This window comes from Myotis nattereri (assembly GCF_964212035.1).
Source record: "Myotis nattereri genome assembly, chromosome: 9".
In the NCBI taxonomy this organism is placed as follows: domain Eukaryota; kingdom Metazoa; phylum Chordata; class Mammalia; order Chiroptera; family Vespertilionidae; genus Myotis; species Myotis nattereri.
Window position 1 is genome coordinate 45,327,981 of NC_138084.1, and position 23,734 is coordinate 45,351,714.

Below are 23,734 nucleotides of genomic sequence, written 5' to 3' on the forward strand. Positions count from 1 at the left end.
GTTTTTTATCTAGTGGGTGCATAAGGCATACACGTGCCGGTAGCAGGGGAGACTGCTTGATCACAAGTCAGATCAGGAACTTACATTTGCTTCTGACTCTGTGAGCTGCCATTCAGGTGTGCGCTTCCCTGAGGGGCTAGTGTCAGTTTAAGGTCCTTGCGGGCTGCTTGCTCAAGTGAAATGGATGCCAAGCAGCAATACCGTGGAGTAGCTTAGCTAAACTTTTAGACGATTTGTAGGTCTTTTCAGATTTTCTGTTTTTTCTTGAGTTATTTTTGTGTTTCGAGTTGTTTCCATTTATCTAGGTTATCTGATTTGTTTGCATGCAATTGTTCATAGTGTTCTTCTGGAATACTTTTTATTTCTGTAAGGTTGGTGATAATGTTCTCATTTTCACTCTGATTTTAGTGATTTGAGTCTTCTCTCTTTTTTTCTTGCTCAGTCTAGCTTAAGGTTTGTCAGTTCTGTTGATCTTTTCAAAGAACTAACTTGGTTTTGTTGATTTTTTTTCTTTGTTGTTTTTGTATTTTCTATTCCATGGATCTCTGCTCTAATTTTTATTATTTCCTTCTTTCTTGTTTTGGGTTTAGTTTATTCTTTTTCTAGTTTCTTAAGGTAGAAGAGTATTGATTTGAGCTCTATTTTTTTTTTTTTTTTTTTAGATGTAGATGTTTGCAGCTATAAATTACACTCAGAGCCATACCGGCCAGGCTCCATTCTTTAATTTTCAATCTATTTGTGTTTTTGGTTCTAAAGTGCATCCCTTGTAGATAGCCTATAGTGGGTTGCTTACAAATATATTTTCTGCCATCCTCTGCCTTTCAATCCACTTATACTTTTTTTTTTAAAAATTTTTTTTTTTATTGATTAAGATATTACATATGTGTACCCTCTACCCGCCCCCCCCTCACCCCCTCACCCCCCCGTTGTCCGTGTCCATTGGTTAGGCCTTTATGCCTGCATGTAAGTCCTTTGGTTGATCTTTCCCCCTTACCCCCACCCTCCCCTACCTTCCCTCCAAAGCCCGACAGTCCAATCAATGCCTCTCCGTCTCTGGATCAGTCCTTGTTCATCAGTTTATGTTGTTCATTATATTCCACAAATGAGTGAGATCCTTTGGTATTTATCCGCTCTCCCATTCCATCCATGCTGTGGCAAATGGTAAGAGTTCCTTTTTCTTCTTCCTCTTCTTAAAGAATAACTTTCAGCATTTCATATAATGCTGGTTTGGTGGTGATGAACTCCTTTAGCTTTTTCTTATCCGTGAAGCTCTTTATCTGACCTTCCATTCTGAATGATAGCTTTGCTAATCCACTTATACTTAATGTACTTACAGACATGGAAGTTCTGCCATTTTTCTATTTGCTTTCTTATATCATTTTTGTTTCTTATTTCCTTCATTACTACCTTTTTTGGTGTTATCTACTTTCTCATGTAACAGTTTGATTCTTTTCTCATTTATTTTACTATGTATCTTTTAGTTATTTTCTTAGTGGTTACCCTGGGGATTACGATTAACATATTAATTTATAACAATCTAATTCAAATTAATATCAATTTGGTTTTACTATTGTATAAAAACTTTTCTTATATATTGCCGTAGACCAATTCCAGCATATCATAATTTTAAGAGAGCTCTGTTCCCCTTTGTGTTACTATTGTCACAAGTAACATCTTATTTATTATTTTTATTATATTTTTATTGATCTCAGACAGGAAGGGAGAGGGAGGGAGAGAGAGAAACATCAGTGATGAGAGAGAATCATTGATTGACTGCTTCCTGCACACCCTCTCCTGGGGATTGAGCCTGCAACTCAGGCATCTGCCCTTGACCAAAATAGAACCTGGTACACTTTTGTCCGCAGGCTGATGTTCTAGCCCAGTGGTTCTCAACCTGTGGATCGCAATCCTTTTGGGGGTCAAACGACCCTTTCACAGGGGTCGCCAAAGACCATCGGAAAACACATATAATTACATATTGTTTTTGTGACTAATCACTATGTTTAATTATGTTCAGTTTGTAACAATGAAAATACATCCTGCATATCAGATATTTACATTATGATTCATAACAGTAGAAAAATTACAGTTATGAAGTAGCAGCGAAAATAATTTTATGGTTGGGGGTCACCACAACATGAACAACTGTATTAAAGGATCATGGCATTAGGAAGGTTGAGAACCACTGTTCTAGCCACTGAGCCGAACTGGCTAGGGCACAAATTACATCTTTATAATTGTGTGATCATCAAGATAATTCTGTAATTATTGTTTCATATGTTATCTAATTGATTGATTTTTAAATGCTAAACCAACTTTACATTTTTAGAATAAATTAAGTCAATAATGATGTGTGTTATTATTTTATTCTTATAATATATTGCTAGTTTATTTATTTTTATTTTTTTAAATATATTTTATTGATTTTTTACAGAGAGGAAGGGAGAGAGATAGTTAGGAACATCGATGAGAGAGAAACGTCGATCAGCTGCCTCCTGCACACCTCCTACCGGGGATGTGCCCACAACCAAGGTACATGCCCTTGACCAGAATCGAACCTGGGACTTTTCAGTCCGCAGGCTGACACTCTATCCATTGAGCCAAACCGGTTAGGGCTTGCTAGTTTAATTTGTTAACATTTTGCCAAGGATTTTTGTGTCTGTGTTCATGAGGGATATTGGTCTGTAATTGTGTGTGTGTGTGTGTGTGTGTGTGTGTGTGTGTGAGAGAGAGAGAGAGAGAGAGAGAGAGAGAGAGAGAGAGAAAGAGAGAGAGAGTGTCTTTGTCAAGTTTTAGCATCAGTAATGCTAGTCTTATGAGTTGAAAATTGTTCCCTTTTCCTCTATTTTATGAATGAGTTTGTGTTAATTAATGTTATTTCTTAATGCTTGGTAGAATTCATCAGTGAAACCATATGGACCTAAACATTTCTGTGGGCAGCTTTTTAAAATATTCACTTAAAAAAAGATACAGGGTTACTCAGTTACTGTTTCATGATCAATTTTGACATTTTGTATTTTTCCAAGTAGTTTGTCTAATTCATCTAAGTTGTCAAATTCAGTAGCATAAAGTTGTTCATAATATTCTAATAACCTTTTTTTGAGGTAGCATGGGTTAGTAGTATTTTAATGTCCGTAGCAACATAACTTTAAAAATGCTTATAATAGTATTATAACAAACATTTATATAGTGCTTATTACATATATTTTACTTTTCAAATATTAACTTTTTGAATTCCCACAACCATTTGCGAAGTAGGTAATATTATCACTCCATAGTACAGAAGAAGAAACCAAGGTTAAACTGAGAACACGCAGATACCTTGCTCAAGACTACAGAGCTGGTGTATTAAGGGCGTCCATTGTAATCAGGTGGTCTGGGTCCGGAGCCCTTTTCTCTTAACTACTCTTTACTTTATCTGCCTTAAATGATAAATACCTGCTCTGTAATTCTTATGGATTGTGCCATGTTTTCTCTAGAAACCATCCTTGCTCCCACCATCTTTGTACCACTAAGTGGAAATGTTTGTTTCTGGTATTCGTAATTGGAACTTGGAATGCCTTTTCCCCCATAAAAACATTACATGCAATGACTAGGTATACTTGAAATATTATTGTTAATACTCTTCTTCAGTCACATATGTAAAAAAGACTTCTGGGGCTTCTCTGCGAAATTCACTGCAAAATGTGAAACATTGTTTCTGTGGAAAAATATTAGAGGAAATTTATTTTGAGTTCACTGGCTTAAAATGTTAAATTTTAGTTATATGGAAGTTGTAATTTTGAATCTCTTAACAATTTGAATTTACTGAAGTGTTTATAAATCATAATGTTAAAAAGACAAACATGATTAATTGTGCACATATTGTTTCACTTTGATTAATTTGTTAATTAATATCTTTTAGGGTTATTCAAATGCTCAGAAGAATATTCTTCTTCAGGTGGATCAGAACTGTGTTCGCAATTCTTATGATGTCTTCTCTTTGCTGCGGTAAGAAACTTCGTAGAGTCCTCCTGCATTTTCTAAAGAATCTTCCTCATTTTGAGTCTGTGACATTTCAGGGTGAGGAAATGTATGGGAGGTTTAGAAGCCGTTATTCAGGCTTGGCATTTTTTAGTGAGAGCTTCATAACTTTTGTAGCTACAGTGATTTAAGTGTATCTCCTTCACAAAACCTTTGAAGAGTCATTTCCTTTCTTTGGACAGTGGGAGAGAGTGATTGGAAGCCAGTGATCTTAAGACAGGGGCATGAGCTATTTCTAGTCTTTTGCACTAGAAAGAGCAGCCAGCAGAAGTACAAAATTTAGACTTATCAGAATTTTAACAACTACAGCATTACTAGAAAAGTCCTCCTATAGCCCCAGACACAGCTTAGAGTTTTGACCTGCTGTTCATCTTTTAACAGAACCATGTTTGGCAGGGCAAAGGAGCTTTGTACGAATCTCATGTTCAGAGGCTTAACTGCTGCAACTCTGTATTTTTATAATGTCTGGCTTAATTTTGAAAGATTTTAAAATTTGTTTTTAATTTTCAGTGTTGTAGATCATCTAGGACATTTTCCTAAGAGGCAGGTTACCAAAATAAATGCAATTCAAAATAAAGTTCACAGTGACACTCAACCTGTGTTCACCCTCCTCAGACAGATGGTTCATTGAAATTTGATTTTGGAAGTCTTTTTCTAATGTTTACATAACACATCATAAATTTCAGACCATTAGACATCCCTTATATATCTACTAGAGAAGAGTCCAGAAGGATTATTGGACTCTTGTCCCATTGGATGATTATTTATTTTATAAACATTATGAAATGGGCCTTTCCTTTGCAAATCTTGAATTTTATTATCCATGATGATAGAGAGTTTGGTCACATGGACTGTATAAATTGCTCTTAAGAGACAATGATTTCAACTAAAATAACCACACACATTTGATGACTTTTGATTCTCATCTGAGAAGTACTTTCACTTTGAATTCTTAGGCTAAATAACAGAATGAACAGGATTTAGTAACCAGATAGTAGAGAAAGCAGGAGGTGTCAAAATATTTAACTCATATTTTTGAGCCTATTCAGTTTGGGACTACATTAAGTTTTAAGTATTGGAGAGAAGACTGTACAGAAATAATTTGAAATGTGAGTAAGCCACTAATATTTCTTGACCTGTTTTCTTAAGTAAAATGAGAGTATAGATATTATTTTAAAGGTATTTTCCAAGTATGAGATTCTGTGATCTTATTAGAGAAATCAGTAGATTAAAAGAGAAAGGAATGCAAAGTCAGTGAGAAGGAGAGGATTTGGGAAAGGCAGCCTCATAAACTAAGAGAATCAGATTCAAGGAGAATCAAAAGCTACTTCATGATACAGAAGAATGGGAACTGACCAGACAGACTGTAGCATCTCGGGAAGCAGCATGGCGTAATAGAGAATGCTTCCATCAACCTGACCCTGACTTGAGTTATCCTTGATTTATCCAATTCGTTTACCTCTGTGATTCTTCTAGAAGTTGGAAGCAGTGAAGTGTAATTTACAAGCATTTTCACATTTATGATCTCATTCTCTTAGAAACTTTTTATGTTCACACACCAGTGTAGAAGCTGAAGTCAAGAGGTGTTAAATGATGTATTTACCTGAGGGCACACAGTAGGAAAGAGCCAGGCTGGAGGTCGGTGTGAAGGTTTTCTGACAAGCATGTTTTGTAGATCCTTTTCTAAGTCTCACTTACCTTTGTAGGCTGGTGGTTATGAGGTGAGCATTGGTAGTGGCTCAGTTAGTTAACACTGATCTTGCAGTGATATGTCTCTTGGGGGTTTCATTTCTAGGGTATCTTTCAGAGACCTCAAGTGGGTTAGCAGTTTGAATTGCCTTATTAACAGTGGCCCTATCTTTACCATTGTGTTAAATCATTTATAGCTGGTAGCACATTCCCAGGGAAATGCAGCTTTCTCTGAAAATTCTCTCAAGACATTAGAAAAAAAGCAACCATCATCTCTCTGCTCAATCAAGAGTGCTTGGAAAACAATTTTGTGTCCATCAGTTTTGTTCATAGTTTGCCTTCTTTATTTAACTCAGGCAACATTGTTCCTGGATGAGAATAATTTAAGAAATATATCTTCTCTTTTCCTGATGCTTTCTTGGTTTGTGAAATTGTTACTTCTTGATCTGTAATTTTATGTGAAAACACACAGAATTTTTTAATATTACTTTTAACTCCACAAGATTCTCAGTGTCTTTTGGAGTCAGGATCCGAATCCAGGTCTCCTGGTTCTGTTTTTCGAGAGTGTATTCTAATTAATAACTTTCACTGTGTTGTTATGTGATACTGTCTCAGGAAAGCAGGAAATCTTGACTAAGGCAAGGATTTGGAAGCACCAAGGACTAGGGTTAAAACTCCTTCAGAAGGATGTGATGTACCATTTTTTAGGAAAACAATAACCTGAGGTTTTACTCAGATTTTTTTCACCTATAGTGAAGAATTTAGGCTAATTTTGGTTGTCAAAATAATAGAAACTTTTTCTAAATCTACCTTTAGTGTGTGCAATGGTAATTAAATTTTTGCTTCTTTAACCCTTGGAAATTCCTGGATTAAGAGTTAGTTTTCATGTAAGCCAGTGGTTCTCAACCTTCTGGCCCTTTAAATACAGTTCCTCATGTTGCGACCCAACCATAAAATTATTTTCTTTGCTACTTCATAACTGTAATGTTGCAACTGTTATGAATCATAATATAAATATCTGATATGCAGGATGGTCTTAGGCGACCCCTGTGAAAGGGTCGTTTGACCGCCAAAGGGGTCGCGACCCACAGGTTGAGAACCACGGATGTAAGCAGACATTTAATTAAGAGCCATTTGATCTTTACCACAAGGTGTCGATGTTGCTCTTTAACTGGCATTTGAAGTTTATTTTACAATGCTGAGGTGAGAAAAATAGGGTTAAAGATTAAAAATAGGGCATTTATTTTTAGGAGTTAACTTTTTTCTATTATTCCTTCTAGGTTAAGGGGTTTCTAGATGTATTAGATAGCCTTTTCCTGTTGGTTCTGTTAATATTTTTTTCTCTTTTAGGGAGTTATTGAAAGATGATAAAGAGAGGAGGAAGGACATGGTCAGGTGTGCAATTTAGAATTCTAACTATGGTAACAGTACGGACAAGACCTGAGGGAAGAGACTGATAGCAAGGAGGTATCTGTAACCCTACCTGTTCTCTGTGATTGAAAGATGATTTTTGATGTTTAAAAACTAATTTTTTTCTTTCTTTCACATGTCCTCAAAAAGGTAGTTCTATCAAAGTGAGATATGTAGGTATAATTCTGGTTTTCTTCTAGTATAGTTCTTATTTTTTTCCCTTCCCCTTTTGACTTGTCCTACATTAGGCAGTTTAATAAGTGGAAGTATGGTGTGGAAGTCATGGGCCCTCCACTGAGATTCCAGTTGTAAAACTGCCATATGCCCATAGCTGGATGCAAGACTTTGGGCAAGTTCATTTGGTATGTTGCAAACTGCTCCTGTAAAATAGGATAGGGTTTGTCTCAGAGGAATATTATGAGAATAAAATTAGGTAAAATGCTGGAAACATCCTACTATAGTTACTTGCATATAGTAGACATTTAATAAATAAAAGTTTTCACTTTCCTCTTTACTTCCCCATCTTATGCCAGTGTTCTTTTTTATGTCATCACTGGCTTTTCCAATATTTAGCACAATTTTCCTTTCTTGCCCTTCTAATGCCTACCACCTGTGCTACTAATCCTAAACAGTCACGATAAAAATGGTTTAGCATGTGTATGTCTTTTTCTTCCCAACGACATTGAAAACTTCATAAAGGACAGGATTATTTCATATGGTTATGTTTCTTCTCTCTATCTTATCGGGTTCTTGGTCTTGTTGGCGTTCCCGTGGGTCCTGTCGTGATCCTAGAGGCCTAGTTCCTGTGGGTCCCAGGACTCCTTCGCATTGCTTTCTTCCTGAGTACTCTCTTCCATTACCGCAGCTTCCACAAACTCTTCCCCATGTTAATGACTCTCAGATCTATATCTCTAGTTCATACCTCTTTTTTTTAAATTTTTTTATTTCTGATCTGTTTTTTTTTCCAGTCATCAGTGGACACTTACACTTCCATGATGTGTGGGAACCTCGACCCTAACATGGCACGAGCTACACACTCATTGGCCTAGTTTTCCTTTCCTTTTTCCTGCTTTGCTACTGGTATTATCACCATTTCAGGTACCTCAAGTGAACACACCCTCTTTGTTCTCACCTCTGTCTTCCTGGACTCTTTTCTGACCTTCTAACTAATCTCCCTATGACCAGTTTTTTTTTTTTTAATGCAATTAATAGCAATTATTTATGGAGTACTTTGTGCCAGGAATTATTCTTATTATTCTAATTAATTATTCTCTTAATTCTCACTACAACCCTCTGTGGCAAGAATTATACCTATTCCTATTTGCAGATGATGAAATTGAGGCACAAAGCAGTTAAGTTGCTTATTCAGGGTCACACAACTAGTGTTAACCTGTATTTAACCCAGACAGTCTAGCTCCCAAGCAGGTTCTTAACCAGTACATCTCACTGCTTTGTAATTTTGTACACTGCTCCAGTATAATTCATCTGCCACATTTCTGCCAGAGTGACCTTTTTTATTTTTTTAAATTTTTTATTGTTGAAAGTACTACATATGTTCCCTTATTTTCCCTATCGACTCCCTTCAGGCCTCCCCCTCCCGCCTCACCACCCCACTGTCAGTGTCCATGGGTTATACATTATGCATACAAGGACTTTGTTTGATTACCTCCCACCCACCCATCCTCCCCCACCTTCCCTCTGAGATTCAGCACTCTGTTCCATGCTTCCATGTCTCTGGATCCACTCTGTTCATCAGTTTGATAATTAGATTCCATATATGAGTGAGATCATGTGATACTTGTCTTTCTCTGACTGACTTATTTCACTTAGCATGATACTCTCCAGGCAGAGTGACCTTTTTTTAAAAGATACATCAGTTTTGTCATTAGGTTTAGAAATCTTTGAATAAATGTGGTATTCAAAAGATGTTGTTCTAACACTTCATAGGGACTAGTGTCCTTATTTCAAGTCTTCCTACACTGCCTGTGCAATTAATAGCTAGCATTTATTGGGCACTTACTGTGTTATATTAGTTCTTCATTGTTTAGTTCTCTTGTCAGCACCCTCAAACTGAGAGCTCCTTTAGGCTGGAATCCTTGTTTTATCAATCTTTGTATTGGTGCTATCACAGTGTATATCCTATGTAATAAAAGGCTAATATACAAATTATCCCCTCGACCAGGAGTTCAACCGGAACTCCGACCAGGGGCGGGGCCAGGTCCCCCCCACCGCCCCCCCGGCCTCGCCCATGATCCCCCCCCCCCCAATTGGGGCTGGGGCTGGCTAGCAAACTGCCCGCAGCCCCTCCCCCCAGCCGGCTCTGCCCCTGATCAGCCCCAATCTGAGTGGACTAGACCCACCTGTGCACAAATTTGTGCACTGGGCCTCTAGTCATATATATTAAGCATTTATTATCTGCAAATTGAACTATTCTTCAGGTTGTAAAGGACTAGGTTTTGATGCCTATTACTGGTTTGCATCTGGCTAAATGAGAGTTGTAAAAAATTTTTAGGCTGGTATCTAAAAAGTGTTGAAAATATAATCAGATATGTGAACCTTCAACTGCCTCTTTTCTTTCTTCCCTTCACATAACACCTAGTGAGATTTCAGGATTCTGTGACTTTTAATTTTATTCCTTACATAGATTTTTCTGGAAGATCTTTATCTGGCTGTCTGGAGGCAAATTGCTCCCCCCTCCCCCCCCGATAGAAAATACTTTCTGCTATAAAATTTTAAACTTAGAAAGGAAATGGTTACATCAGATAAATTATTCTTAGGGTGATATTTAGAAAACAGATGGGGTGAAATGTATAAGGGCATTAACTGTCCATAATCTTTAAATTTTGCATGTGATCGCCAACTTTTGATCTCTTCCTAAGTAGTAATTGCAAGTATACAGAATATAGCTAAGTACTCAGCTGAAAGTGAAATATGTCACAAAATTTATGTATTAAAACTCATATTCTTTTCTATGCATGGTAGAGACTAGGCTCTTAAGCCAGTGTCTGGGTGCTCGTTTTTAATAAATTAGAAAGGGACTGAGAGGATTACTGTTAAGGTAGACACACTGAGAGCAAGCAAGGAGAAGTGGAAGCTGATGGTTCGCTGTTTGTGATGTACTCTGATTCTGGAATATGACTGCGTGGTGAATCATATCAGCTACTGTCTTACCTTTGCAGTTGCTACAGTTGGATTTGCTAGTAGCCCTCTCTCACTACTGCACATAAAAGGAGGGCTGGGAAGAAATATTTTAATTGTAAAGAGAGACTAAGTAAGAAAATAGAGGCAGCTGACCTCTTCCACCATGTGAGGTTATGTGCAAGCAGTCAGTCCTCTACCCAAGCACCTCTCCATGTTGCAGTTCACTGAAGTTAATAATGAGAATTATTACTATTGAGAGCGCACCATGTTAGTTAGTAATGCTATCGCGTTAGAACAGGTGGAGACACCGAACCTTCAAAAGGTGAAAGGACTTGCATGGCACCCTAAGACGAAAAAGTGTAAAAGCAGATTTGAACAAAGGTCTGCCAGGCAGTGCCTGTGCTTTTCCCATTATACCATACTGATGTCAAATTATCAGTAAAATATAAAGTTTGTGATTACGAGAGTTTATGTAAGAAAGCAGCCATGTGTGAAAAGTTCTAGAAAGATTTTCAATCAAAATTTAAAATGAAAAATTTTGGTATTTAAGTTTTGGTTAAACAAAATTCGGTTTATGTGTAATAGCACACATTTTATTCTTATTCTTCTTGTTCTCTCTCTCTGCGTACACACATAAAAACACACACATACAGATATATTTACAAAAATAGAGCTTTAACAAAATACTGGAGTAATTTTGGGTGCATTCCCCCTCCCTTCTACTTTTTGTCTTGTCTTCGTCCTTTAACCGTTCTCCACCACTATCCTGCCAGAAAGCCACCAGCTATTATAGACTGAATGTTGTGCCCTCCCAGAAACATAGGTTTATCTCTTCTTCAATGCAATGCTTATACTGATTTTCTAGTCTTGCTACTTTTACGAAACCTAGACCTTTTCAAGTAATGTTGAAAAGTAATGGCATTACTTTTGAAAATAGTGAGTATTCTACTCCAGTACTTATTTAATTGAATATATTGAGTATTTTGCTGTGCAGAATATTTTCTGTTAATTTTGGAAAATCTTTAAAATAGTTTTTTTCTATTTATTTAACGTTTTTATTAGGGATGGATGCTGAATTTTTGGAAATGCCATTTCACATTTATTGACATATATTTTCTTCTTTTAATTTATAGTTGCATTAAGGTATGTAGATTTCCTGATATTGCATTCATAGTTAGTTAATAGGTTACTCTTTTGCTCATTCCTATAAGGGAGATTGGTATATACTAGTAGTATTTGTAATAGTTGTTTTTCTTTGTGGGGGACAGTATAGGTAACCATTTTTTCTAAGATCTTAAAATTGAATTGTGAAGCTTTTCATCTTTTTCTATGACTCTGATCTGTTAATTAATAATACTACTATCTACCTCATTGGGTTGTTTGGAGGGTTAAATGGATTAATACGAAGTACTTAGTACAGTGACTGAATATAGTTAGCGCTTTATGGGTTGGCTATTAGCATCATCATCATCATCTGAAACACCTTAAATAATTTTGGAAATTTTCAGGTATTTAAAGATTAGTTAGAATTTAGCTATTAACTTCTCTAGTTCAGGGTGCCTTTATAATGATAAATCTTACTCTAATACCTTTAGTGCTATTTGCTCTGCCCATATTTTTTCTACTTCTCCATGGTTTATTCTTGGCAGTTTATTTTTTGCTAAGAAGCCATTTATTTTCCTCTAGATTTTAAAATTTATTGCTGAAACAGTGCATGCAGTTTTACTTTATAATTCTCTTAACCATTTCAGTAATTTACAGCATACTTTCTAATTACTCCAGAAAGCCATTCTAGCACATTGTATGCGGGAAACATATTTATACGTTTTACGTATTTATACGTTCTACCAGTGTAGTAGAGCGCGGGACACGTATTAATACGTTTTTTATAGACTAGCGGTAGAATGCGGGTAACGTATAAATACGTAAACTAAAGTTATTGTAATTTTACTGAATGTTGCCATTTGCGCAAAAAATTAGCAAAAATGTCCCACGCCACCTGTTAGCGCGCGATAAAAACTACCCGCAAACAATGTGCTAGTATTTATGTTATAGAAATATTGTTACATTATGAACTCTTCTTGAATAGGATGCTTTCTGATGATGAAATTGTAATACTTTGTGTGAGCTAAAACAAAGTATTTGAGTTTCTCAGAATGAGAATGGAGAACATAAACTTAGGGAATTTATATCTCTAGTTTACAGTTTTATCTCCAGAATATAACACCAACCTGGCTCAGCATAGATACCCAGTAAACATTTGTTAAATTATTTAACAAATGATTCAATTAATAAATGAATGGGTGAAATACAATCTGTTTGGATAATAACTGAAGAACAAATAGGTTTGGGGAGAAAATTTTAAAATGGTAGATATTGAATCATCTTTCTAAAGATAATTAATACTAACCTTGGATATTAACCTTGGATATTAATATTAACCCTCACAGTTATAGTATATTTTTAATGTAAAATAGCTGAAAGTAATGTAAAGGCATTGTATGGTAAATTAATTCCAGCTTATGAAATGAACTAACCAGTAGTCATGACTTACTGATAGATCTCATAGTCTTTAATTTGGGCCTTTTGTAGGCTGTTCATGCTGCCAAGTCTGCTTTTCTAGTGTACTGAATGGAAACAGGGAGGGGGACATAATGGGTAAATTAACTGAGCCCTCCCCAAAACAGTGTCCAGAACTCCTGGCTTAGAGCAAGCGTTGATTTTCAAATGTTGTTGGGATGGTGGATGAAGTTTATAAAATCAGTGTAAAGAGCATCCTTTGAGGGTAGTGATGAGTAGTCTTCTGCTTAAGAGATATTCTCTGTCTCTGTCCCTGTCCTTCAGTTCTGGCTTGAGTTTACAGGGTTGCTTTGCTAAGGCTGCTTTGCCAAAGATGTCACCGCAAATTAAGGCTTTACCATCACACCCCTCATAGCTGCCTTGTAACGTCTTCATTCCCTTTGGTGCCAGGCATGTTCCAAGGCAGCTTTCCAAGGTTTAGTGATTTCACCCTGATACCTATGCCAGTAAAAATAACCAGTTACCATTAAATACCTACCCCATTTATAGCTTGAATTTTACATGCTGTTTTATTAAGAGAACTTATCAGAGAGATTTTAGGAGAATTAATACATTATACTCAAAAATATATCACCTAGCCCTTGAAATGACCCTTTGTCCAAAAGTGTTATATTTTACCTTTAAAAAATATGAAATTCAGCATGTTTATCTGTTGAGGAGAGTGGACATTGTAATAACCTCATTCCTACAGTTGATTCTTTATGACTGGAAGTACTTTTTCAACATGAGAAGCCAGATTCTTAACTTTGGGGATTTATAATAGGACAGATTAACAGATACAGCAAGCAAGGAGTATTATGTTCATTGAAAAGTTAGTAATAATTTATAAATATATTTTTTTTGGTATTGTAGAAATAAGTAAGAATCTCAGGCACAGGCAGTAGAGAAGGAAAATAATATTTGCGAATCTCAAATTTGAAAGGCACGTAAATGCTAAAAAGTTAGCATACATATTTGTGTAATATTCACAATAGCCATGCTACTATTATAATTGTATTTTACTGGTAAGCGAACTTCAGCTTGGAAAAGTTGAGCTAGTGTGTTATTCAGAGTCCAAACCTGTCCGATGGCAAAGGCCTTTCCAATATATTTCTCCATCTCATGTGGAAGAATTCCCTTTGACATTCCTTTCTCTCCTTGAGACTGCCTAACAGCATCCATACCCCTTCCAATAAAACTGCTTTGGTGGTGCACCTGAGTATAACATGGGCCAGGCATTTCTTTTTTCCTTTTTTTCTTTTTCTTTTTTATTAAGTATGTGTTTTTATTGATTTCAGAGAGAAAGGGAGAGGGAGAGAGAGATAGAAACATCAATGAGAGAGAGAATCATTGATCGGCTGCCTCCTGCACATCCCTCACTAGGGATTGAGCCGCAACCCGGGCTTGTGCCTTGACTGGGAATTGAACCGTGACCTCCTGGTTCATAGATTGATGCTCAACCACTGAGCCACGTCGGCTGGGCAGCCCAGGCATGTCTTAGAGTCTTATGGCACTTGCACAGTGGAGGCTTTCATAATAGGCTTTTCGAGAGCCATCCAAAGTATGTCTAACATACTCCTGACCTCTGTACCTCCCCGTGTGGGAGGTTTGCTGTTAGGAATGTTTCTCTAACTCTGTGACCACAGGTTTCTTCTGTTCTTCTCCCGTCAATCTGGTAAGCATGAAGGGATTGGACACAATGACTTTTTCTTAGCTAGCATCTCTCTCTATTTTCAAGGTCCCATTTGTAAATCCCAACTCTGTAAGAAGCACACTAATTCCATAGATGTAAAATGACTCTTCCACAGTAGCACGACTTTTGTGTCTCAGAGATTCTTTGATTCTAGTGACAGAATCTATTATGAACCTTGGAGTGGAACTGGCTTTAAACAGTTTATGGGGAGAACATCTGAAGATTTAAATTCATGAACAATTTAGTGCAAGCCAAGAAATTAACTCTACAGCTTTCAAAGAGGAGCTAACATTATCTTTTGTCTTATTAATTAAAATACAGTATCCAGAACCAGGGAAGTAATAGTCTTCCTGGACTTCATGTTCATTAGATATATTTGGAAAAATTTATTTAATTAAAAATTTAAAAAGTATTTTTATTGATTCCAGAGAGGAAGGGAGAGGGAGATAGAAACATCAATGATGAGAATCATTGATCAGCTGCCTCCTGCATGCCCCTTACTGGGTATTGAGCCCCCAACCCAGGGATGTGCCCTGACCAGAAACCGTGACCTCCTGGTTCATAGGTCAGCACTCAACCACTAAGCCACACCAGCCGCGCTATTTTGTTTAATTTGAGTCCCAGTTTACTTTGATGAGAAAGAGCTAGGGGAGATGCCAGGACAACGATGGGTTTTAAACCAGTTATAAAAAACTAGTTGGGAATAGAGGATATTTAGCTCAGAGAAAAAAGCACTATGGAAATACAGTTGCTATCTTTAAACTAAACAGTTATTTAACTAATTTGGCAAACAGTTATTTGGGTAATAATAAAATGTACTGTTTGAAGTGGGATCATCCAGTGGAATGGTAGCAAATGAGTGAACATAGGTGTGCTCATTTCTCTTGAAGAAATCTATAAGTTGCTCCCGAATTTCACTTGCTGTGAGGGTTGAGTCTATCTTGAAAGTAACCTTACAGAAAATAACCAAAGAAAAAAATGAGGAAATATTTGGAAATTGAAACTAAGAGATAAGTAGGCATTACATAAGACTCCCGGCTTCTTAGGTAAGTCAAAGCAGGACATGGGTAAGCGGTTTGATCTAAAACCTCTCTGTTGCCCTAGCTGGTTTGGCTCAGTGGCTAGAGCGTCAGCCTGCAGACTGAAGGGGCCCAGGTTCGATTCCTGTCAAGGGCACATGCTCGGGTTGTGGGCTCAATCCTCAGTGGGGAGGGGGGGGGGCAGTGGGAGCCAAAGGAAGGCAGATGTTCACTCAGTGTTAGAAGGTACATTTTAGCCAGAGGTGTGCACCAATGGAAATGATTCTTTGAAGGAGAGGGTGAACTCCTTATTACTGGAGTGTGGCTACCTGTAGCTGGCACCATCACAAAGTAATTTAATCACAGAATGATATAAGGAGAAAGCCAGTATATTAAGTCTTCAGTGTGTTCAGTAGGATCTGTGACTTTAAGCAAAACAATGTATGACATATAACAAAACCAATTTTACCGTAGGCTAATTGATATAAACAGGAGTTAAAGTTCCTGTGGCATCTCATCGGTATTATAATGAAACTAGAGGCCTGTTGCATGAAGAGATTCGTGCAATATGTCTTCCCTTCCCTTGGCTGCTGGCTTTTCCTCTGGCACCCAGGACCCAGGCCTTCACTCTGGCTGGGCTCTGGCCGGACCCCCTCACCCCCAGCCGTCAGGCCTCGTGGCTCCGCTGATCCTGGGGCTGTCAGGCTTCAGGCTTCGCGGCTCCGCTGATCCCGGGGCCGTGAGGCCTCCTGGCTCCACCCATCCCCACCCATCCCGGGGCTGTGAGGCCTCGCTGCTCCACCCATCCCGGGGCCATGAGGCTTCCCTGCTCTGCAGGCTTCAGGTATGTTTGGCTTCGCTCCACCGCTTGGAGCCTAGTATCCAAATTAACCGCCATCTTTGTTGGCGGTTAATTTGCATATCACCCTGATTAGCCAATGGGAAGCGTAACGAAGGTACAGTCAATTACCCTTTTTGTCTTTTTTTTTTTTTTTTTAAATATATTTTATTGATTTTTTACAGAGAGGAAGGGAGAGAGATAGAGAGTTAGAAACATCGATGAGCGAGAAACATCGATCAGCTGCCTCCTGCACATCTCCCACTGGGGATGTGCCCGCAACCCAGGTACATGCCCTTGACCGGAATCGAACCTGGGACCTTTCAGTCCGCAGGCCGACGCTCTATCCACTGAGCCAAACCGGTTTCGGCTACCCTTTTTGTCTTTTATTAGATAGGATGATGTTGAACTAAATCACATTATTTGAGGGTCTATTGTATATAATACAAGAGTAAGATAATTGGTATTTATTAGCTATTTGGAGGAGGAGCCGGGGGAAATAGTTGAATTTAATTATCTCAAGATAAGAGTTTATGATTATGTGGTAGTTGCACAACATTGTGAATGCACTAAGTACCACTGAATTGTACACTTAAAATAGTTGAATGTTATGTGAATTTAACCTCAGTTTAAAACATCTTTGATTAAACTGTTTTTTTTTCCATTGCATTCTGCTGGCAATTCATCATTATACAGAATTTCACATGAGGCACCTTGGATACAGAAAAAGAAAGGTAGTTATATGGAGCTTAGAGTTTGGGTAAGAGTGGACATATGTGTGTGTATGAAGAGAGAACTGATTACATAAGGTAGTAAATCTGACGTGCCAGGATAATAGAGTGAATTGCTATTCTGAGGAAGAAGAGCTCATTTGGGTTCTGCTACCTATTCTTACCTCAGTGTACTTAGCACAAATCTACCTTTTCTCAGTGTTAGAATTGGAGATAACCCACTTTATTCAGTTTTCAAGATCTTTATGTTTGAAATGTGACACCAGTTCAAAAATTTGTGGAAGATTAAGTTGATTTAAAAAAAATATTTTTATTGATTTTAGAGAGGAAGGGAAAGGGAAGGAGAGAGAGATAGAAACATCAATGATAAGAGAGAATCATTGATCAGCTGCCTCCTGCACACCCCCTACTGGGGATTGAGCCCTCAACCCAGGCATGTGCCCTTGACTGGAATCGAACCTGGGACCCATCAGTCCATAGACCAACACTGTATCCACTGACCCAAACTGGCTAGGGCTAAGTTGATATTTTAAAAGAGCATCATATCAACTAAATCCAGGGGAAAGGACTTTGGCAAAAATACAGAATTGTGATCTTATAGGGTATGGTGTTTTTGTTAGGCTTGATTACAATCTGGCAGAATTTTTTTTGAAAATATATTTTTTGTTTAAATAAAAACTATTTGTTCAGGTTTTGTTGGCTCATTTCTATTGAGTATTTTAGATATTGATTTTTTCACAATGGTGTTATAAACATCCTGAGTCTGATGTTATGACAAATCTGCTTATTTTATTTTCAGTTTTTGAAAATATTTGTTCTTATTTTATAGAAACACTATAAGATAGTACAGAGAGTTCCCATATACCCACACTCTTAATATCTTTCACTAGTAGTATGGTTGAATAGGAGGCGTTCAGTCCTCTTCCTATGTTTCTTCTGTACTCTCACACTATAACCATACTCACAGTACTTCTGACCCCAGATGTGTGGGTTCTTCCCCACACCAAGAAATTCTGTGACACCAGCTGATGTCCCACAATTTAACTCAGTTCTGACACTATCTACCTGGAGATAGTGTCAGAGCCCACAGGTTAAGGGCTCAGTCCCCTGAGACTGTTTCCCACTTGAGACACCAATCTCAAGTCCAGGTTGTCACTTGCGCTTCTGACCAACTGGTTGTAAATCAGGTTTCTACAAACACCTCCATGGGTTTGATCAGTTTGCTAGTCACTCAACAAACTCAGGAAAACAGTTTACTAGTTTATTGTACAAGGATTTGATGAAGGATACAGATGAATATCCAGGTGGAATGGATGTGTAAAGCAAGTTATGTGAGAAGGGGCGTGAAGCTTGCATGTCCCCTCCTGGCATGCCTCTCTCCCAGCACCTACATGTTCAACAACCCAGAAGCTCCCTACACCCCATATTATTGGGATTTTTATGGAGACTTCATTACGTAGGCATGATTAATTATTAACTCTATTTCCAGCCCTTCTGCTCTGCTGGGAGAATGGGGGATAGTGCTGAAAATTCCAAGCATCAAATCATGGCTTGCTCTTTCTGGTGACCAGCTGTCATCCAGGAGCCCACCAAGAGTCACCTCATTAGAACAAAAGACACTGCTATCACCCAGGAAATTCCAAGGGATTTAGGAACTCTATGTTAGGAACTAGGGTCAAAGACCAGATAATAGAACAAAAGATGCGCCTAGTGCTTTTATCATTTAGGAAATTACAAAGGTTTTAGGAGCTCTGTGCCAGGAACCGGGGGCAGAGACCACCAATATATGTTTTCCATTATCTTACAGTGGTACATTTGTTATAATTAGTGAACCAATATTGATATATTATTATTAACTAAAGTCTATACTTTATTGAGATGTCTTCTTCCAGGATCCTAATGTGGATACCAGATTACATTTAGTCATCATGCTTCCGGAGGTTCCTCTTTGCTTTAGATTCTCAGACTTTTCTTATTGTTGATAACCTTGATAGTTTTGAGGATTACTGGTCAGGTATTTTGTAGAGTGTCCCTCTACTGAGATGTATGATGTTTTTCATGTTATTAGATTGAGTTTAAGGGGTTTTCTAACATTTTTGATGATCACACAGTTAGGATTATATGATTGTGAGAATGTGTATAGAGGCTTACAATTGAGAATTTTACTACACATGGTCCATGTGAATCATGGAACATGCTATGTGATAGATAAACTTTGCAGGTGAGAATTTTAAAATGAATTAGGTACAGGGTTTAGTAATCCACTCATCTAAGAAAGGAATGCTGGTCAGTCATTTAAAGGAAAATGTCACTAGCAACATGCTGTTGTTAGGGCCTTGCACTACTCTTTTATAACTTGCACTACTCTTTAATAACTTGCTGGAGGTTGTACAACACTTTTTTGGCACCGTCTGGAAGCTTGAGGTTTCTTCTACTGTCCTATACTGTTTTTAATAGGATACATTGCTTCACAAGGATTTATATGCTTAATGAACGTTTTTTGTATACTCTTTTTTTGATCAAAGGACCGTGTAATATTAAAACTTCTTAAAACTTTGGAGTTGAACAGCAAAACTGGTGAAATAACTAACTTCCAATGTTGCATTTTCAAGGCTAAAAGTAAATGTCTAACTTAGTGATTCTTTATATGATAAACTATTATTATAGAACCATTTTTATATGGAACAGATAGAAACAGCAAGTTTTATAATTGTATAGTTGCTCAGAGAAAAAAAATACTTACTCAAAGTGTGTTAGTCATTCCAGTTTTGATGCATCAACATTAAGCTGTCCCCTGGAGCCCTGGAAACCGTAATTTCTCAGTGCTTGTTTTTAAGCTACAGTTTTCTTTTTAATATAAGTAGATTCTGATGGTAGAAGAAAGTTGTCATGTGGAATTACTTGGTGGAGCCACTTGAATAGTCTTCAAACATTGTTTACATATAAATCAATTCACCACTCTGAAAAATGTTCTGAACAGGCACAGTATATGCTGGTATCCTCAAGGCAGCCCATGTATGATACTGAGTTTAGACTACTCACAGGAAGTGACGAAAAGGGCCTCTGAGAGAAAGCAAGTGGAAAAGGCAAGGTGTTGGCTCCCCCTCCCTTTGTTTGCTTTTTGAATTTCTTTTTATTTTTCCTGAAAATTCATAAAAATTTCTTTTCAAAATGAGTATTTTTGTGAGGTATGGTTACCATGACACAGCCATAACACATTAATGTTCATTTATGATTTTTTTGAGTGGTTTGTTTTCCTTTTTTTTGGTGCTGTTTTCCAAATGAAAAGTTGGTATTAATCAGTTTTACTCTGTGACCATATATATTGCTCATCCATTCAATAGCTGTTTATTCCTCTTCTAGTTATTGTATTATGCTGGGGATACAAATAAGTAAGATATAACCCCAGCCTTCAAGGAGATTTTATTTTATTTATTTATCTATCTATCTCTTTATTTAATTTTTTTCAAATCTTCACCCAAGGATATGTTTTTATTGATTTTAGAGAGAAGGGGGGCGGGCAGAAACATTGATGTAAGAGAAAAGCATTGATCGATTGCCTCCTGTATCTGCCCTAACTGGGGATTGAACCTGCAACCTAGATATGTGCCCTGACCGGTAATCAAACCTGCAACCTTTTGATATATGGGACGACCCTCCAACCAACTGAGCCTCCTGGCCTGGGTTTCAAGGAGATTTTAATCTATGGGTTAGTTAGACAACTAAGCACAGAAATACTGTACCTTGTAATAAATGCTCTGATGGGATCCCATGATTCCTGCTCTGGGGCCACAGAGAAAGGAGGCCACAGGGAAAGGAGGCCACAGGATGGTCATGGGAAACTTCATGGAGGAAATAACTTCATTCTTTTTCTTTTCTTCAACCCTTCCTCCGCGCTTTTTAACAAAATTTAAATAAAGAATAAAATTTCTGTTCTACCTTCCCAACCCTGCCCCAGTCTTGAAATAATATACTTTGTTTCTGTTATTTTATAAATAAACTTTAGATAGTGATTCTTGGCTTTGGACAGTGAAAGAAGAGGAATTTAGTAGATTTATGGTACCTGCCACCTTCTTTCTCTTCCTCCACCTCTGTGTTTTTGTTAGTTATCTTATTCTTACATTATCAAGGTTAGTTTTTTTTTAAATTAACAATTGCTGTTATTATAATGGACTCTCCTGTGCTTTGTTTATAGGATAACTTAAAAAATTGGGCCATAAAGAAACACCCTGCATAATACTGTAGAGCCAAGTATCATTAATATACATATTATAGTATATAGTAAATTATATGATATATAATATTGCTATATACTGTCCAAGTGTGATTGTTCACAGAAAAGTAGTATAATTGTAAAGTAGTGCTGTATTTATTTGGCAGTATCAATTTATACCAGCCAAACAATAACTAAATGTAACATAAGCCTACTAAGCTGCAAAAATATCTCATGCCTACAACATTCTACATTATATGCATAAGAAAAATCCATAGGCCTTATTCAGAAACTGTTTACTATTATTTTGTTTGCCATTTTATGAATCATGATGATTGACTTTCCAAGTACATAGTAGATTAAATGCTATAAATTAGTGATGCTACTGGCAGGAACATTATAAACCCAGAGAAATGTTATGTGAAAGTCTTATAGAAAGAGGAAAGGCAAAAAAAGTATTAGGAGGAAGATTATATGATAAAATCTTGCTGATGTTCGTAATGTTCCTCAATCTTTAAGAAAATGTTATTTTCATCATACACACAGTCAGACACCAGAGAAGTGAACAGTAATGCATTGAGGATATATTCCTATCCAAAATAATTAAAAAATTACTTTTGACAATGAAAAACAATAATAATATGATAAAGTTACCTGGAAAGTTATTTTGCATGAGAGGTCTTCTCTGAAGTCAGCCTAATTGTATAATTATTCTGTATAGCATATTTGTGATATTGATAGAAATGCTTTGTTAAGTTAATTAAAACTCAGTCCCAACAGTTTTTACTGTGAGACAGCTGTTGACCTCATTGTGAAATATGTCAGTTGGGGAAAAGGTCAGTCTGCCCCATTGTTTTTGTCATGAATACATGGTTTAAACACTACGCTAATATCACTGCATTAACCTTTATTTCCAGAGAGTAAGAGATGGACTGGTTGCCTTGTGGGAGAGCCTTGATTTGTGATACTTTGTACAGTACTCCCTGCTTTTATTTCTTGAGCATTTTATGTCTTTTTCCTTTGAAATATTTTCAGACTTGCAGAAATAGTACAAGAGCTTTCTCCCCTTTTACCACACTTGAGAGTAAATTAGAAAGATGATTCCTTATCACTCCTTAATAAATTAGTGCAGATTTTCTACAAATAAGAGCTTCCTCCTCTCCCATCAAAATCAGAAAGTTAACATTGACACGTTACCGCCATCTAATTCACACACCACATTTAAGTTTCTACAGCTGTCTCAATGTCTTTTGTAACAAAAGGATTCTATCCAGGGTCACACTTTGCAATTAGTTGTCATTTCTCTTTATTCTCTCTCAGTCTGAAAAATTGCTCAGTCTTTCCTTGACTTTTATGACCATGGCATTTCAAATAATGGTAGGCCATTTATTTAGGTAATGTTCCCCAATTTTGGTTTGTCTGATGTTTCCTTACAGAGATTCAGGAAGGGAAATTTTACAAATGATTTTGTATTCTTGCATCCTATCAAGTGGAACACAATTTTGATTTGTCCTATTACTAGTGATGTTAACTGTGAATACTTGATTAGAGTCATGTCTGCCAAGTTTTTCCTCAGTCAAGTTATCCTTTTTGACTTTGAAATCTGTATTTTGTGGGGAGGTGTTTTCAGATTATGCAAATATTTTATTTCTTATCAAATTTCCACCCATTAGTTTTAACCTATATTGATGTTTCTTGGTTGAATTAATTATTAAAATGATGGTTGTCAATGATTAATTTCGAATTCTATCATTTCTTCTATACTGTAAGGAAAAGCGTTCTTTTCTTTGTTTATATCAGTATGGATTCATGGATTCCTATTTTATCCATGAATTATATAACCTGTTATATAATCTGTTACTATAATTATTGATTTTGATATTCACATTATTCCAGGTTTGGCCATGGGAACCTTTTCAAGGTAGCTTATGTTTTCTTATAACCTATTTCCATCATTCTTTGAGTATTCCCTTACTTTCTGAAACAACATGTTCCATATATTTCCTTTGTCTTTACATTAGAATTAGTCATTCCTCTAAGGCAGTGGTTCTCAACCTTCCTAATGCCGTGACCCTTTAATACAGTTCCTCATGTTGTGGTGACCCCCAATTTCATTGTTACAAATTGAACATAATTAAAGCATAGTGAATAATCACAAAAACAATATGTAATCATATATGTGTTTTCTGGTGGACTTAGGCAACCCTTGTGAAAGGGTCGTTCGACCCCCAAAGGGGTCGCAACCCACAGGTTGAGAACCGCTGCTCTAGGGAGCTTTGGTTTCTGCAGTGCAGAGCGGTGTTTTAGAAACTGAGATATGGGTCTTTGTGTATTCTTTGCAACTGGAGTGTCACTGCTCCCAGGCCCTCCATGGAGAGAGCTAGGAAATATATGCACACATATACTCATCTGTGTATA

At 37.0% G+C, this 23,734-nt stretch overlaps 1 protein-coding gene across 2 annotated transcripts in view; it reads left to right on the forward strand.

The window, feature by feature from the left end:
* Positions 1–23,734, forward strand: part of UVRAG (UV radiation resistance associated) — a 284,006-nt gene that overhangs the window by 65,625 nt on the left and 194,647 nt on the right. For both annotated transcript variants that reach the window (XM_081098742.1, XM_081098743.1), the window contains one exon: positions 3,905–3,990. In XM_081098742.1, coding sequence (XP_080954868.1) covers positions 3,905–3,990 — 86 coding nt within the window. The remainder of the gene's footprint in view (positions 1–3,904; positions 3,991–23,734) is intronic.